Raw genomic sequence first — 17,655 nt, forward strand, 5'->3', positions numbered from 1 at the left:
TAGAGGCCCTGCTGAAGAAGTCTGAACAGAAACTCTAATTCAGGATTGCAGACTTCAATCAATGCAGTTATAATTTCAAGATAAAACATTGATATTTAGTTGGAAGATTAGAGCAAAATGAAAACATTTTGGGGCTATTTACAAACTACGGATCTTTGTTAATTTTGTGTTTTCCAACGTACCGAGAAGTAATCATTAGTAGGTCATTATTATTTGGAATAGCCAAGCCACATTTTACGTAGTAATTTTTTAGACAGGCATACAGGTGCCAACTTCTTCAAAAAGGATTTCAATTCACATGCACAAGACTTTGTGCGATCTCAGCCTTAGTTTTGCTCCTGTTCAAAATTGTGAGGGCCACCAGTGGTTTATACCACCAAACATGAACGTGTAATGGAATGTGTGCATATGTATTGACTGGGTACACGCACATACCTGTTAGTATGTAAATTATTTTGGAAAGGTGTGCAATTTAGTGTGTGAGCGTGTCACTTGGTGTCTGGGTGTTTCATTTCATTTAACAGTATGTGAAACTCAGTGCTTGAAATGGGCAGGTACTGTCCGGTACTGAGTGCCTGAACTTCTTTAGTTTGCCAGAGAATTTACCTGCACGTCTCAGCACTGCTGTACATTTAATGAATGAGTACTGGCACTTCTTAGGAGCAATCAGGTGCCTTGAATAGTGAGTACCTGCACTTTTCTATTTCCACTTAAAGCACTGGTGTAACTGAGGTATGAGTGAGCTCAATCTTTGAGTTTCTCTGTGCTCTACTGGCTATAATTCGTAAAAACAGAATTCATTACTTCAATCATTCTTTCCACTCATACCCCGGAATGTAAACTTGTAGAAATGTGAATGGGATTTATCTGCAACCAGTCATTAAAAGGACCAACATTCCAGAGCTGGATTTACCAAAGAACAATCAGCAGGACATACACCAAAAGAGGCTAATGATGGCCTCTTGACCTGGTTAAATTATATTCCACCATGAACTATTTGCGAGGCTGGAGTTACTCCTTGTCTCGACTGTTGACAGAAGAATGCATAACTGCAATCAATATCTGTAACTTGGATCTTGACATCTCCCGGCGCTGTCTGCTGTGCAGGTGCAATCGTTTTTGACCATTTAATATCTGTAGGCCGGATTTCTTTCATCTTTTGTGCTAGGAAATGCAAGTACTGAGGAGCACGAGCTGCGACTCGGCCTTGTTTCGGAGTGGTGTTTACCTGAGTGAATATGCTGTGACCGGTGGAACTGTGAGTGTGTGACTGTTTGTGAGTGCATGTGAATCAGTCACTGAATGAGGGTGTGAGTTTGTGCGCGCATGTTTGTGTGTGACCAGACACTCAATCACTGAGACAGTTGTTAAATGTGTGAGTGAGTGGGTGAGCGGGTGAGGGAGAGAGCGAGTGAGCGAGTGAGTGAGTGAGTTTATGGATATGTAGGCATGAATGTCTGTAATTGTGTGTTTGGCAAAGTGTATCATTGGTTTTTTGTTACACCCTCATGGTCTACTGGATCTCCCTGCTTCTTACTACTCAAACTTGCAAACACTACAGCAGGATTACACCTCCATCCTAGGAAACTCATTCTCAGTGCAGGTTGCAAAGCTCTGGAACTCCTTGACAGCTGTTATACTAAGCATACACCATCATCTGACATTCAGAAAGGAAATAAAGACTTGGCTTTTCCCTAAATTGCAATAAAGAACCCAGCAAGATTATTTGCTTGGTGCTGTCTAATAACCTCGAAGTCAGTACAGATTTGCCCCTGCATTTGTCTTGAAAAGACTCAGAAGCTCCCATAATTAGGTACCACCACAGCCCCCTGTAATCAGTGCAGGCCCCGGAACAGGCGTACATTTCTATGGGTGGGTTTAAAGATAATACTAGCTGCTGGCTGCCTGTAATCAGAGCCCAACGGAGCAACAGGGACACACAGAAACAATTATAGCATGGCATTCTTGCAGGTCCCAACATGGAGCCAAAATAGCCCCAAGAGTGTACACTCTAAGGCACTTTGAATACTAGTTGATTGAGCCAGAGCCTGCACAAGGGATGCCTCTGTGCAGTTCATCCCAGCAGATCCCTCACCTCTCTTCTATCTAGTCTCCTCCATGATTATACAAAAGAAGGCATCTGACTGTGGCAATCTCACAGTATGTGGGTCGCTAGTTCGCCTGTCACACACATACATAAATAAAAATCCTAAAGGGACTTGAAGACTAACCCATGGCAAGTGAAACGGAGACAAGTCCCTCAACTGATTTTGACCACAAGACCGCCAAGGAGGAGACGGGGCATGCAACTGATCCACGCTATAAAGCGCTACTGGCATTTCCACCGCAAGGAAATAAGGAGATGGCATCTGCGAGGACTTCGAGTCTCAGAACTGCTTTTGACCACAAGACTGCCAAGGAAGAGGTAGGGCCCACAGTTGATCCACGCTATAAAGGGATACTGGCGTTTCTGCTGTGCGGGAAGTGTGCAGGCGCCGGGGTGAAGACCGGGTCAAGACCAGGCCCGTCTACACCTGCCATCACCCAGAGGAAGCTGGGCCCCCCTTTGTTTCGCCATATATTCTCCTGGTGGTAGATTTTTGTATCAACAGTAATTCCTGCCACTTGTAATTTGACTATATGCTGTAGAGGTTTTGATGTTTGTGGCTTTTGGCATCATATTAGCGCCTCTTCACCTCCATCCCACCCAAGTCTGACTCAAACTCTTCATCCTTGGATGGATATATTAAACGCACTGTGGGTCCTTTAAACAAGGAAATTTAACAGGCGCAACGCCGGCTATCTGCTACTATGGCTGCAGCTCCTTAGATAATAACCCTAGAGTCATCCTCAAACCCTGCAATTGGTACAACCTTAGTGTCTGTTCAGCACCTGCCCGCAGCCCTAGAGCCATTGTCATTACGTTTGGCTCCCCTTGGTGAAACAGGATGGAACACAAGCGTATTTTTGACTTCGCAGAACCAATTGTGCCATTCCTGTTATGCGCAAAAGACAACAGGGACCATACAAACAACATTGTCTGTCTACCTCCCAAACTTGTGCATTGGCCCAAGACACAGAAAGCCATATTGAGAGGCACCAGGAGAAATTGTTGTCCTGTGTGAAGAGGGTGGTGGAAAGTTTGCTCTCTCCCATTTATGCATAGCTAGGGGATATTGAAGAACTTTTAGGCTACATTAAGCCAATACACAGTGCGTCCGCTGGTCTACCAGCTCAGGCTGTTCATATGGTGGAAGGAACTTCACACCTAGGCCTCGATGGCCCTTCAAAAAATTGTAATGTACCTTCAAATGGGCCTGCACATTGTAATAGTTTACCCCACCATAAACAACTGCAAATGCCGATATGTCCCGAAATGTGGGAGGGCCCCCTAGTCAGACAAGGGATGTGATCCTGGCCAGGGCTCTGGGGCCAGCAAAGGCTCCACTCTGTGCTGAGCCGCACAAGACAGGAATTAATCATTCAACCACCTTTTCTGGCATTATATGGCCATCTGGAACCCCATCAGTAAGCGCTATACAACATCTAAGGAATAGTAGTAGCTCTGGGATGGAGGGGGAGCCACCAAATATAGGTACCATTAATTTGCACCCCGCCTGTGGCCCATATGTGGCAATAATGGCCAACATCCCCCCCCCTTGCCCTCATTGAGGAATAAGGTTCTCCACTGATTACAGTCTAAGTTTGTTTTCCCTATTGCGAGAGCTGACCAAATTATTATGACAAGAAGGGTTGGATGTATTGGTCCAACTAATAAAACCGTTAAGGTGGACTGTGTCATTAATAATGTTAACCACCCTGGGTTTGCAGGAGGGGTCCTGTCCAGGTCTCCAATATTAAATACAAACCCTGGCAATATCGCACTCCTGCCCCTTGGCTATTTCTATTGTCACCTACATCCATCTTGCAGGGTGTCAGACGTTCTATCATTTGACGAGCCCTCTACTGCCGATTGACCAGTCTCTATCTCTACATTAAATAGGTTTAAGGGAGTAAGTGTTTTCCAGGAGACAGATTGACATAACAGCCCTGGGGATGTCATGGAACTCCCCTGTCCGGAGGATGCGAGTGATGAAATTATTCACCCCTTAGGTTCCAACCTTGAGTGCATGGTTGGCTCTATCATCCCTGCTCCACACTATTCTTTGTCAATTGGGACGGTTGACTCAAGAGTCATTAGCCCGATTGTTGCATTCCCTCATTTAAGACCAGTGGGATACAAGGGAACTTGTTTTTTTACTTCATGAAATATTTTGGGCTTCAAAGTAAATTAAATGCCCCACATTAGGTCTATATTATTTCCACCTCACACGTAATCTGCCTCCAGGAAAACTGGAATGTAGAATCCTCTTATGTCGAGGGTTTCTCTTCCATTTCCACACGTGCTATCCTGTTATGTTCAGGTCGTCCTAAGGGTGGTCTCCAAATCTTAATTTCCAAATTGTTGCCAGTGGCAATTAGGGTGTGTGGCTGTCCTTCAAGGGTGGGTCTGATTCAGTTTTAATTAAACAATGTGTTCAACTCTTCTTGCAGTGATGCTATTTTAGCCTTCATGGCGATTTAGGTATGGTTTTGCATGCTAGCCATCCAAATTGTTTAAATTTTTTGAGTTGGGGATTTCACAGAAATGTCCTTTTTCGGCAAAGTATGTGTGGCATTACTGATTTAGTAGGTGAGGGAGTCTTACACTTTTTACATAACAGCTATGGGCAATCTCTTAACTCCCTAATTTCTAAGTATGATCTTTCACTTTTGGAGACGTACCTGAAGTGAATAATGTTCAGATCCCCTCTTTTATTGGTAGAGGAGCTAGTACAACTATTGACCATATTCTAGTTTCTCTATCGGCTAAGAATCTTGTTCTTGATTGTCAGATAATACCAACTGCAGTGAGTGATCATAACCCTTTAGTTGTTTCCATGTCATTATACTCCGAGAGTTTGAGGGCAAGCACCAGTGATGCCAACATGGACCCTGCTTGGCCTAAAGGTGTTCGGATTAAATGGACAGGGTCGATCCTTCTGTTGAGTTGCAAAAGTTGCGAATTACAAATGCAGCAAACTTTAAATATTGTTTGGGCAAAAAGGTGGACAACACAGGTGTGATTCATGCATTTGAAACAATTACTAGGTCACTTCATGCTCTATTGACCCAATGCTCTAGGCACAGGCCCATATTGAAACATGGAGGGTTTTACCCCTCGTGCACTCTGGCAGCCAAGTTGCTGCAGATTTCCTAATACGATAGTTCATCTAGGGATCACATCGTTATTAAACGGCTAAGGAAGGATTATAATCTGGTGTAGCCTACTGGAAAAAAGTGCTCAGGAAAGAAGCCTGGTCTAATTTGGCCCAGGCAGCTGAGACCAAAAATGTCACTTTATTCTAGAACATAGTTAATGCACCCTTCATAAGATGATACTGCTCCTGAATTTAGCTCACATGTGCCCCTTCATGGGTGGGTTTGTCATTCTTCAGGCATTTTTGGTTCCCTTGTGGGAGATAAAGGTACAGAAGTGAACTAAACTTGTAGCAAGCCTTTAGAATTGACTTTGGAGGAGGTCCTTTTTCCTATAGATTGCAGAGTAGGGGGTAAAGCACCTGGTCCCAATGGTGTCCTGGGTCGATGCCTTTAGGTTCTGGACGAACTCCTGGGCCCCATCCTGACCTGTGTGCTTCATGAGGCTGCCGAGGGCATGATCCCCCAATTGGGCTAACTATCATAGTGCCAATTTTTAAGAAGGGGGATAATTCTGACCCAGAGTGCTATCGCCCCATTTACCCTCTGGACTCTTCTGCAAAATTGATGGGTAGGGTCCGTTTACAAAGATTAGAACAGTGGGCCACCGACAACTCCACTCTTTCAGAAGCAGAGTATGGTTTTAGGAAGGGGTTGGGGATGGTGGAACAGTGTGTTAACCTGGATTTGCTTATAGGGAAATATACTAAGGCAAGGTTTCCGATATCTGTGTTTTGTCAACCTTATAAGTGATTTTAATCTGGTGGTTCCCTCGATCCTGTGGCAAAGTCTACATTCACTGGGGGCACCTGAGAAATTGTTATTTTTCTATCTAAACTGTACGGGAGTCTGACCGCCGAGGTGCATTTTAGCCCTAATGGGGAATCTACTCATTCAATTAAAATCAAGATATGAATCAGTCTGGGTTGTGTTCTGGCCTCATTCTTATTTCAATATACATTAATGGGGTTGATGATGTCCTCAGTGCTCTGCAGGCCGACACGCCTATTATATGTTGTTCGGTCCCTGTGTTACTACATGCTGATGATGTGGTACTGATGTCAAGAACTGTGTTCGACCTGCAGAGATTGATGGAAACCTTTGCTGATTTAAAGGATGGGAAGAAATAGAAGATTAATAATGCTAAAACATTTACGATGATATGCAGTATAAGAACCCTGAAGTGCCGGACTTTTTATATTGAGGGTTTCCTCATTGTGACGGTTAACTAATTTAATTATTTGGGTATTTTGTTTGCCAGTAATGGCTCATGGGTTAGTCATGTACAAAATGCTAGATTGAAAATGTGCAGCGTCTGCGAGGGTATCTTCAGATTCTCTGGTAAACTTGTCAGCTGTCCCATCAAAGAAATGGTTAACATCTACAAAGCTACAGGGTTGTCAGCTGCTACGTATGGAGGGGGTCTTTGAGGCTATATGCTATGTGGTCCTCTCCAGGTAGAGGAGAATGCTTTCGTTAGGCATCTGCTAAGGATACCTTCTGCCATTTCGACTTGCATTACTCACAAAGAGATTGGGTTAACCTATCCAGAGGATTTACTCTCTTTAGAGACGGTTTTGTTCTGGCGCTCAATCTGGGCTAAGCCTGAAACAGCCTTCACAAAATATATTATTATGGATTTGCTGGCAATTGATTATGTTTTTAATATCCCTTGGCTTTCCCACGTTAATGAAACCCTAAAATTGTTGCATTATCCTCCTGTAATTCAAAATCTATAAAGTGTGTCGGCCTTGCAAAAGAGCGATTATTCGCACTTTTATTTTACTTGGCGTTTTTATAAGTCAAAGGAATACCACCCAAAATTCTCCTCCTTAGTAAATATCAGTATGGTTTACATTTTTTGATTTTAAGATTTTTGTGTGCACCACTAGGTATTTCTATTTTTCTTCATTGCTGTTTATACCTGGGGTGGGGTTGGAAACGGGAAATCATTATATTTTAGGTGACAACATGGAGGAATAGGGATCTTTCTGGGGATAATGTTTTTAAGGAATGGTTGCCTTTTGTTTTATCTGATCTGATTTGATTCTATCTTGCAATTTAGGATGTTTTAAATTATTGATGTATTTTTTGTGCTCTTTTATGGTCAACTGTTTGAAATAAATAAAAATCTTGAACTGAAATGCAGTTGCGGCCAGCACAGGTAAGAGCGATGTGGCGGTTGGGTGGGACGGGGAAGTAGACATACGACGACGGGATAAGTTAAATAAAAAAAAATAAAACCACTTACCTTGTGCTCGCTGCATTGCCGAATCAGCGATGTGATGAGCACAAGGTAAGTTTTTTAAAAAAAATTTAATTTAACTAATCCCGTCCTATGACGACATCCCTGACACCCACCCCATCCCCAACCCATCAGGGTTTTTTTTCAGAGAGCCAATGGACACTGGAAATAGAATAGACTCACCTCATGCAGGCCCGATGGTGCCCCTCTTACCTGCGCCAGCCGCCACTGCTAAACTGACTATAGTAAAGTGCCTGCAATCTATCTAGCACTATTTTCCCACCATCAAGTGTTAATCAAGTGTTAAGTGTCAGGACCCAAGTATTTGTAAGAGAGGCATTCTGGTCATTCATGCATGACAGCAGAATGATTCCTGCATAGACCACACAGAAAATACAATATCCTTCTCACCAAGCGCTCAATCACAACCATGCATGCTACTCAGTGGTCAACGTGATTGATCAGCTTATGAGGGGGACAAAGTGTTATACAAATACAATTACAATTATCATTTTACCCTGATCTCTCACTGTATCAGAGCCTTTACAGAGCAAGATATTTGACAAAGTAAGTACTTAATACTACTTTCTACTAATTGGGCAACATGATACTGGCCATAACATCAAACTTAACTCTAACTCTACCCTAGGCACTATATTTATTGAAATGCAATTGTGTAAAATAACTGCCTTTAGCATAACTCCAATGCTTACCCTAACCCTACAATCATTACATTAAATTAAATAAATATAAAATCATGTCACTTTAAAATATATTTAATTATGTTAAATGAGGAACCTTAACCAAACACTAACACCTACATTTAATTATATTAATTGAAATATATCAAATTCAATGCAATACTAACATCTACTTAGATCTAAAGGCAATTATTATAAAACCTCATGCAGGCTCCTGGTGCCCTCTGAAGCCCATCGTACAAACTGAAGAATAAATGAGCACAACGACAACGTATGAAGTTATCAGGACATCACCAGGGCCATATGCAGGCCCTGGATAGACAGAGGACGCCTTCATGATGACTCTCCACTGAACACTCAATAAAAGAGGAGAATGAGTGGGTATCTGCACACCTAATGACCTCAACAGGACATCAGAGAAGATGAAGATAGAGTGGCCAGCCCTAGTTCCCCTCCCATCTTCTAGACCTAATGAAAAATGAACCCACTAACATCTGTTGCCCTCCCTTAGCACCAACACACTATCTCGATATTGGCATAACTTGCAGGTACCTAATACAGATTGCAGACTACTTTCTGCCATTTCTACTATTCCCTCCAAGTATCCATGCAAGCTGTTTGTAGAGTGCAAGTGCACCCTTTCTGTGGCACTCCCTCCATGCAGCCATTGAAGATGGCACTAGAGTGTCTATAACATGCCATCCGATTGTGCCATATTTAGAAGCAATCCCAGACGATGCAGAGTCCTCTACACTCACCTCATACACGTTAAACTGACTCTGCCCGCGAGCCAAATCCCGGTAGCTTGTAGTGAACTCTCCAATAAAGTCGTGGCTGCAAAGAAAAAAACAAAGCTCATGAAACGTGTTGGTGTTACTTTCTGATGACTACCTGTCAATGATTTCCTAATAATGTCTTGCTCAGTTGTATATCTGTTTCTCACGCCCCATTTGGTTACTCCTTATGTTTAGCTCTCTTTCTGTGACACTTCTCTCATATTTTTATTTCTTACAATTAACTCTCTCTATTTCATTAGTCTTTTCTGAATGCTTTAACTTTTTTCATTTCGATTGTATGTTTGCCCATTTCTTTCCGTATGTGTTTCTTCAGTCTATGCCTGTTTTCTGTTTGGTTTGGTTCATGTTATAATCGCTCTTTCTTTTGGCTTCTATCCGCTTTCGCTTTCTCTGTGACTCTCATTCTTTTCTTGTATTTTTTTCTGTTTCTTTAACATTTTACATTTTAGGAATCTTAGGACTTAAAAATGAGAAATACAGGAATGCTATACAATAGCACCAATAAGCAAGAAATTAAACATTGTACAGTAGAATAAAGCCAAAGGCCAGACTTTAGAGAAACAGAAGAATCTATTTTAATAAAAATATAAATAAATCAACAAACAATAACGCAATCTGATTTTTAAAAAAAGAGCTAATAAAAATATAGCCATCCTTACTTGAAAAGTTACTTTTCATGCTTGAGGAAATAAAATAAAGGCGGGGAACTCCAAAAGTGAGGGTAGAAAATTCTAAAGATGTGTGCCTGTAGAGCACAATTTAGCTCACAGAAATTTCAGAAGTTTCTGATTTCTGGAAGATCTAGACCCATCAGATATCTTCAGTTTGTCAAAATGTGTTTAGATTAACCCGGGAGAAGCTTCTTCAAAGTAATGGAGAAGAGTTTATCGAACGTACAGTGTAATTTGAAAAACGAGTGGTAGAGGTGTGATTAAATTTGCTTGTGGAAAAGAGAAGGCCTGCGGAATGCAAAAACTCTGCACTCACATAAATGCTCCTCAACACCTGCTGCATCACCAAAAACACCACAGAGATCTCGATCCTGCTCCAAGGTAATGCCGAAAACCTACTTTTCCACACAGAAACTTGGCTGAACTCAACATTCGCATCTGAGATTTCTAACGCTATCCCCCTGGGCTACAAGATCGACAGGCAAGACATGCTTTGCAAGGCCAGAATCATCATCATCATCCATGAGAACCCATCGGCTGCACCACCACCATGAAAACGTCATCCTCCAACATGGAACACCTGTTGTTCAAGCTCCACATGACAGCCAAACTCACCCTAATTGGCACCGTCATCTGCAGGCCACTGGGACTGTGCATCAACTTCACAACACAATCAAGGACTTCCTCGCACCACTCACCCTCGACAATAGCAATTTCATCCTACTCAGAAAAATTTCCACCTGAAAAACTACACTGACTTCAACTCAAAAGCACTCATCTTATATCTTGGAAGTCTAGGCCTCACCCAACGATTAACAGGGCCTACCCAAATCACCATACACATCCTGGATCCTATTTTCACCACCTTTGACAACATCAGAGTCAATGAGCCCACACCAGTCTCCTGGACACTCCATTCCCCTGTCAAGTTCAGCGTCCCGTCCTGGCCCAATACACACATACCTCTGCCAGACTAGCCCATCCAAACTGTAACAGCATCACTGACAAGTACTGGGAAACTGTACATTACAGCAATACAACAAGATATAGACCCCAGGCCAGTTGGTGAACAGAGAAACTCAAAATGATGGAATGCCACTGCAAACAACAAGCATAAATGGAGAATGAGCCAGGACAATGCAGACAGGAGCATGTTCAAATCGCCCTGTGGTATTCTCAACAAATTATCCGTATCACCAAAATGCCACTCTGGCACACCACATCGATGCCAATATTGTGAAGGATTTCACCCGACCAGTGTCTGCATCCAGCTCGACCACCCCCTCGCAGGACCTCTGCAACAATCTCTCTCAATTCTTCAGCTACAAAAACGCTACCATTAACAGCAACTTTAAACTGCAACCATACAGGACAGACCTCGCCAAACACCTCCCGGTCTTAACAAAGAGCCAATGCTAACCTTCATGGCCCTTCGTTACCTGAGAAGAAACCACTGTCACAATGAAGTCCATCCACACAGGGTCTTCATCGAACCCCTGCCACCACCACACCTACTCCAAAGGATTGCTAACAATCAGTGCCATGCTCACACTCGTTTTGAATGCCTTCACCTCTTCCATTAACTTCCAAGGTGCTTGAAAACAAGCAACTGTCCTGCTATTGCTGAAGAAACCCTCCATGAACCCTTCAACGCTTGCCGACTACAGACCATTCTCCCTGCTACCATTCCTAGACAAGGTCTTAGAGAAAATCAATAGACCCCTCACCTGAGATCAGGCCCCTGTATGCACAGTATAGTGTGAAAGTATGGATATATTTACTTATAATAGAGTATACACTAGTGTCTCTGTAGTCATGGTTGGGTCGGTCACAGGTCTATTGAAACTGCAGTTTTCCATTTTGCTCATAGCTTTTGCACTATTTAACAGATCTGCATCTCGCTTAGTGCATGGAGTGCCTAGTTTTGTGCAGATTTATACAAGTGGGGTAAAGTTACAAGAGGATGAACAAATTTTAGGAGAGTAGGATCTGCACTTATGTTGCCCCCACTTTTTTTCAGATGTTAACACTGGTTTCTGGCTATAGTCTGGCTGGGTCCCTGCTAATCAGGGCCCTAGTCTCTCTGTTCTCTCTAAACGACTTGGAGTGCATATTAGATGCACTAGTGATTGGTTACTGTGGTGCCTTATAAGCCCCTAGTATATGGTACCTTAGGTACCGAGGGCATAGGTACTTTACAGGCCTACCAGGGGCTGAAGCATGTATTATGCCACAACTGGGAAGCAGACTAAATCTGACACCTCAGGCCTGCTACTGCAGCCTGGGTGAGGTAGTGTTAGCACTCCTCACAGAGGTATAGGTGCCTATATCTCATCATACACACACATATATAAACCTATCAGTCACCCCTACAGCAGGCCCTATCAATCCTGAGGGCAGGGTGCTTGGTTTACAATGTATGGGGGTGCCTCTGCCTGAGCAGGGCCCCTCTGCAGCTGACAGGGTCTATTCCCTGTGGCTGTTTGTGGATGCGGTTAAACCATATACTCTTAAGTGCATTATAACCTCCCGGTAAATGCTAACTTTGGAATGACTGCATCAAAACATCTTGTGTTTGGTGTCAAACAACTTGGAATCATACCCCCACACCAGTAACTGGTGTGGGAGTATGATCCCACCCTTCTAGTGGGGACGACATGTACCCACTGTGGAAACACAGTAGAAATCTGAAAGAGCCCTGACATCACAAAATGGATGCCACCAGCACAGACACTGGGCTGCCCTCCTGCTGCTGACCGAAACTTGCAGTGGAGGAGGCCCAACAATAGGCATCCGGTCACAAGGAGGTGTCACCACCTTCCAGACAGGATTTAGTGTATTGGAGCTGGGTGGGTGCACTCTTAGAGTGCTTTGAAGTCCTGCACTGGGGGAGCAGTAGGCTCCTCTGTGGATATGCCAGCTCAAACCAGATATGGGGCTACCAGCCCCTGCTCTGCCGTGAAACTGGACAAAGGGAAGTGGGTGTAGCCACCCACTCCCCTGACCCTCCTAGAGGAGTGGTCATAGAGCTAGTCCCTCCCTTTCTTTTACTATAAGATAGGTACACCTTGCCATTGCAAGTTAGATAACCCTGGACGACGCTTTACAAGAAGAATCCTGGTCCTTTGACGTTCCACTACCTTTGGAAGACGGAAGAATCTCCCTTGGAGTCAAGGAGTGACTCCCCTGCTTGGCAGGCACCAAAAACTTGAATCAACGGTCGCAAACTTTCCCGCTCCCGCCGGAGTCCCAAGTCCCTGCAGCCCCGGAAGTGGGTTTCCTGACTTCTCGACAGCCATTGTGAGTCCCCAGCAGAGCTGAGGCGAGTGGACCCCACGAGTGATGAGGAACTGCAATACCCGGGTACCGTGTACAATTGTCGAGTGCAACCCCTTCACGACGTTCTACAAACGTGGGCTTTGGACCATTTGTGGCCCAAGCCTCCAGCAGGTTGAGTACCAAAAATCAGAGGCCTACCTCGTCCCGAGTGACCGTGGGGTCCTGTAAAGCATTTCCTCACGAGGAGTCTTCGCAATCCCTTGCCTGTTGGCTTGTGGGTCCCCTGAAGACTTTCTTATCAAACCAAAGGGCTCCCCTGGTTGCTCCAGACCTGCCCTCACTCACCCTCGCTGGGTGAGTCCCTCAGATCTTGCTGATCTGCACCATTGACTTTATTCACTTTTCACAAGACTTGTTGTCAAGGCTTGTTGGTTCCAATCCGGTTGCCGACACCTCAGTCAACTGCAGACGTCGTGGGACACTCTGAATCCAGATGCTGGTCATCGTTGATCTCTCCTGGACCTCGTGAGCGAAGAGTCAAAACACCCTCAAGCACCTGAAATCACCCGACATCCGTGGGCATCCATCTTCCTGGCCCGGGTCACTGGCAAGTGACTGTGAACACTGTCCCGTCTGCTTTCAGGTCTTCTTCATCTTGAATCCAGCCTTGGATTCCACCGGACACTTCTTCAGTCTTCGCAAGCAGCAAATCTTCTTTGGCTTCCATAGAAAACAGCAACGCGACCAGACACCTATGCACCCAGATTCCCTGGGTGAGGTAACTCGTGCACCCTGGTGCCCTAGTGTGTGTTGGCCCTCGAATTACTTACCTTGTAAGTGGCTTGCTTGTAGACTTCCTCGAAGTACCCTAAAACTTTAAAAATCCAACCGCGACTTGCTCCATTGTAATCAATAGGGAACCCGCGGCTGTGTTCTCACACTGCACGCGTCTCCCGTGGGTCTTTAACTTACCTGCCTTGGGTGGATTAGTGAAGCCCCAGCGATTCTACAGGCCCTAGGCCTTGTCCCCTTGCAAGACGAGTTCCCTAAACCTCTTTTTTAGTATATGGTCTGGTACGCCCCTAGGGCCTCAGCCATATTTGTGCTTAACTTATTGTGAAACGTTGATATTTGAATGTGTTCCTGGCTTCTAACCTCATAAAGAGATTAGTAGAGTGTGTCTAGAAATAAATACATATGTATTTGATATATATACCTGTGTCGTGTCCTTTCATTTGGTAATTTAAGAGATTATAAGGTAAAACAAGCTGCTTTACATTCCTCTGAGACTTAGCCTGAAGGCTGCTCTCCACAGCTACCACTAGGATAGCTTTCTTTAAAAGGTTGTCTTAAACCTATCTACCATAAGAGTGGAATTGGACTGGTGCAAGGTGGCCACTATAACTAGTGAACTAATGTATGTGAGTTAGCCGGGAAAGAAGTTTGGTGGACCAAGTTTTTACAAACTCTGTTACCCAATGGTCTCAATGACAAATTAGAAATGCAATGTTTTTTATAATTTTCCCGGCTACCAGTGCCCAACATGCTGCCTTTCAGATTGTACGTCTGTTTCAGTCCGAGCAATTCAACATTCTTTTTTCTTTTTACTAGTTTCGTTTTACTTTTCCTGCCACCAGTCACGTCATTCCCATCATCACAAAATTCATATTATTTTGTGGCTTTTACGTCTGGTGATAGCCCTTGTTTTTTTCCCTTTGTCCTCTCATTTCATACAGCTTCCGCTCCCACTCTCTGATAGTTCCTCATCGGTTGTTCTCAACTTTTCTTTTTTTCATTCACTTTTTCCTTCCGTAATCTGTCGTTTTCACCACTTCTACCCCTCGTGACTCAGATCTTTTTGTCTGTCCTGTCTGTTTATTTTTCTCTCTGCCAATAGCAGTAGTTTTCACTGTTTGTACTTCCCTATTACTTTATTTTCTGGTTCCTATCTCTATACACTGCTTTATTTGTGTTCCTGTCTATTTTCAGTTGCATGACGTTATCCAATCTGCTTTTTACCCTGTTCTCACTCAGTGCTCTTGTCCCACATTTCGTTTGTATGCCCATCTGTACTTTCATCTTGCAGTCATTCATGTTATCTTCTGTGGTGTCATTTCATCATACCCCCTTCGCACCATCGCAGACATTGTTCATTTGGATACCACTATGGCGCGACACTAATACATTCTTTCTTTTGTTTTTGATTGTTTTATTTTCTTATTGTTTCCGCACTTCGTTGCGCCCACTACTTTTGGTTTTCGTTCCAGTCGTTGTCTCCTGGCCCCGGAGTCCTCTTTCTATTTCTTTCTTCCTTGTACGGCACCACGTCACGTTGTGTGAGCCTCTTTTAATCACGTACACATACAAGAGTAGTTGCGAGCTTCTTCCCGGTTCTGGTTTGCAGCGGGTTCCAGTTTTTCCGTTTGACAATTCGGTTCATTGGTAAGTCTCCCTCCTTTTCCCCAGTTTGTTCTCGCTCTCGTTTGCCTCATACACATTGGCAATAGTTTGCGCTTTTGTCTTTTATTTCAGCTTCCCCACACTAGATGTAAGCGGCTTACTTTTGTCCAGGTACTTCTTCGTTTTTTCCAGCATGCATCGTTCGTCTCACTTGTGCTTCTCTTCTTTCATTGTGTCTGTACTCTCACAATTTTGTGTTCCGTTTTCAGAGTTGTGATATTTTTGCCACGCTGGTTCTCAGTGTTTAACTTTCCCCTGACCAATCACCTTTGGACATTGCTTTCAGTAAGTCCTCTTTATGACATGACCCTTTCTGCAACCCCTTTGTCTCTTTCTACTTTGGTTTCATTTTTGCGCTTTCTGTGTTCCAGCGCCTTACACGTTGAAGCATCTTTTCCTCCTGACTGATACCCCGAACCTTCTTGTTTAAAAGAATTAGTTCTCGTCGTCTCTTCACAGGCAGTAAGAGTTTATCGAGTTTTTTGGGAGCTATTACTTCATTTGCTTCGTGTTTCACAGCAGTTATCCATGCTTGACTATCACTATCGTTCATTAGATATTTTTCACGAATATTTAACCGGTACACTTCCTTTAGTTTTTTGTTACTTCCTTGCACAATTTTAACCTTTCACGCATTTTCCACCAGTGTGTGTGTGTTCATTGTTTACAAATACGTTCAATGTATGCCCCCATTTTCTTTCATCCTCACGCACTGTGCACGTTGAATTGACTCGGTGTGATACAGACTAGACATTCCTTCCTGTTGTCTCCCCCACAATGCATCTTGTATTGGTGTTTGTAATTGCGATTAAGACATCTTCAAAACGTTATGTGTTACAATCAAATTTCTTTTTTTCACAGCCGCCCCTGAAGAAGGGATGTATTCATCCCAAAATGCATTGGGCACTCCTTCATGAATTGACGATTTATGTTATTACTATTGTGCAGTTTGCACATTTGAATGTATTCTTGCTTGCAATGTTATTCTGAGATTGCTATTCTGCTGTTCTTTTTGATTGACTTATAAAAGTCTTTTCTCTCAATTACTTTTGGTTGATTGTTCATTAAGATTGCAGCTTTAAAGAGTTATAGCTTATGTTGTTTCTACGTATATTGAAATTGAAAATTTGATACGCTTGTCTCCTTTAGCTCCTCAGCAGTGCACTCAGTACACTGGTGTTAGTTCACCAGCAGTTGATTCACTATAACTAGTGGCCAGCATATGCCAGGCCAACTTCTCACACAAATGTTACAGGAATGTTTGCTCATTATTAAAACAAAACCCACTGATGCAAATTACAACAAAATTTGCCATAAAACTGGAAGCTTACACAAAACAAGTTATTTTTGTGATTAAGTGTAAATTCATTCAGGTATGTGTGTTTTTGAAATATCTGCCTCACTAAATGGTGTAAGACAGGTTTAGAAGGGTTAATTCAGGGAGGTACCTTTAATTATCTTATTTATTAATTTGCAGACCCTACGCAGATTCGAATAAAACAGTGGAGTCCTTCTGGAAATGGAGCATTTTCCTACAGTTCAATGCGGGACTTGAAACCATAAGCATCTCCCTTATAATCGTTTTCTTAGTGTCTTTTCCCCTCTGTCTTTTCTCTCATCTCTTGTGATGAGAGAGTGTTGTGTTTTGTCTTTCTGTCAATCCAATTCAGTTGTACTTGAAGTCAAACATGCATTTGCAAAGACAAAGCACTAGCTCTAGACAAGAATATTATGATAGCAGAATCTTTACCTCGAACAATGAACTCTAATGATTCATTCAATTGTCGGAGCATTTCAAAGGGTTTTACAATAGAGAATTATTGGGCAAAATGTGTGAAATGTGGGTTCCTGTATAATTTTGTTTTAAAGCTGTATTTACAGATGAACAAGTTACTTACCTTCGGTAACGCTTTTTCTGGTGGATACAGTATCTGCCTGTGGATTCCTCACCTTGTGAATATCCCCTGCGCCAGCAACATTTGGAAACTTTTGTAGCAGCCCACGCCGATGAGGTCGGAAACGGCGTCACAGAGACACGGCTCCGCTCGCGACTCCGCTGACGTCACCGGCTCCATAATAAGACCTCGTCGGCGTGATGACGTCAGTTCCGCCCTTTTTTCCGTGCCTTCGAGGCACACGGACGGACTGACAGCAATATATCCACAGTATACACAGTACATAATATATAAAGCAACATATACAGTGTGGAGAATAAGTAGCAAGGCAAAAGAAACAACACAATG

At 43.3% G+C, this 17,655-nt stretch overlaps 1 protein-coding gene and 1 long non-coding RNA gene across 7 annotated transcripts in view; one reads left to right on the forward strand and one right to left on the reverse strand.

Moving 5' to 3' along the window:
* The window catches only part of LOC146870586 (copine-8-like), a 1,950,277-nt gene that overhangs the window by 1,038,178 nt on the left and 894,444 nt on the right, over nt 1-17,655 (reverse strand). Inside the window, exon 8 of the mRNA XM_085643269.1 lies at nt 8,964-9,039. Coding sequence (XP_085499395.1) covers nt 8,964-9,039 — 76 coding nt within the window. The remainder of the gene's footprint in view (nt 1-8,963; nt 9,040-17,655) is intronic.
* LOC146870589 (uncharacterized) overlaps nt 15,295-17,655 on the forward strand; it is a 449,760-nt gene continuing 447,399 nt past the window's right edge. For 3 of the 6 annotated variants that reach the window (XR_014978467.1, XR_014978480.1, XR_014978465.1), the window contains exons 1-2: nt 15,313-15,394; nt 15,485-15,523. This is a non-coding gene — a long non-coding RNA (uncharacterized LOC146870589). Of the gene's footprint in view, nt 15,395-15,484; nt 15,524-15,621; nt 15,698-15,783; nt 15,875-16,889; nt 17,381-17,655 lie in introns of those variants that run through there. The other 3 variants (XR_014978474.1, XR_014978470.1, XR_014978460.1) reach the window with 3 other exon arrangements.

The sequence above is a fragment of the Triturus cristatus genome, chromosome 1_1 (assembly GCF_964204655.1).
Source record: "Triturus cristatus chromosome 1_1, aTriCri1.1, whole genome shotgun sequence".
Lineage (NCBI taxonomy): Eukaryota > Metazoa > Chordata > Amphibia > Caudata > Salamandridae > Triturus > Triturus cristatus.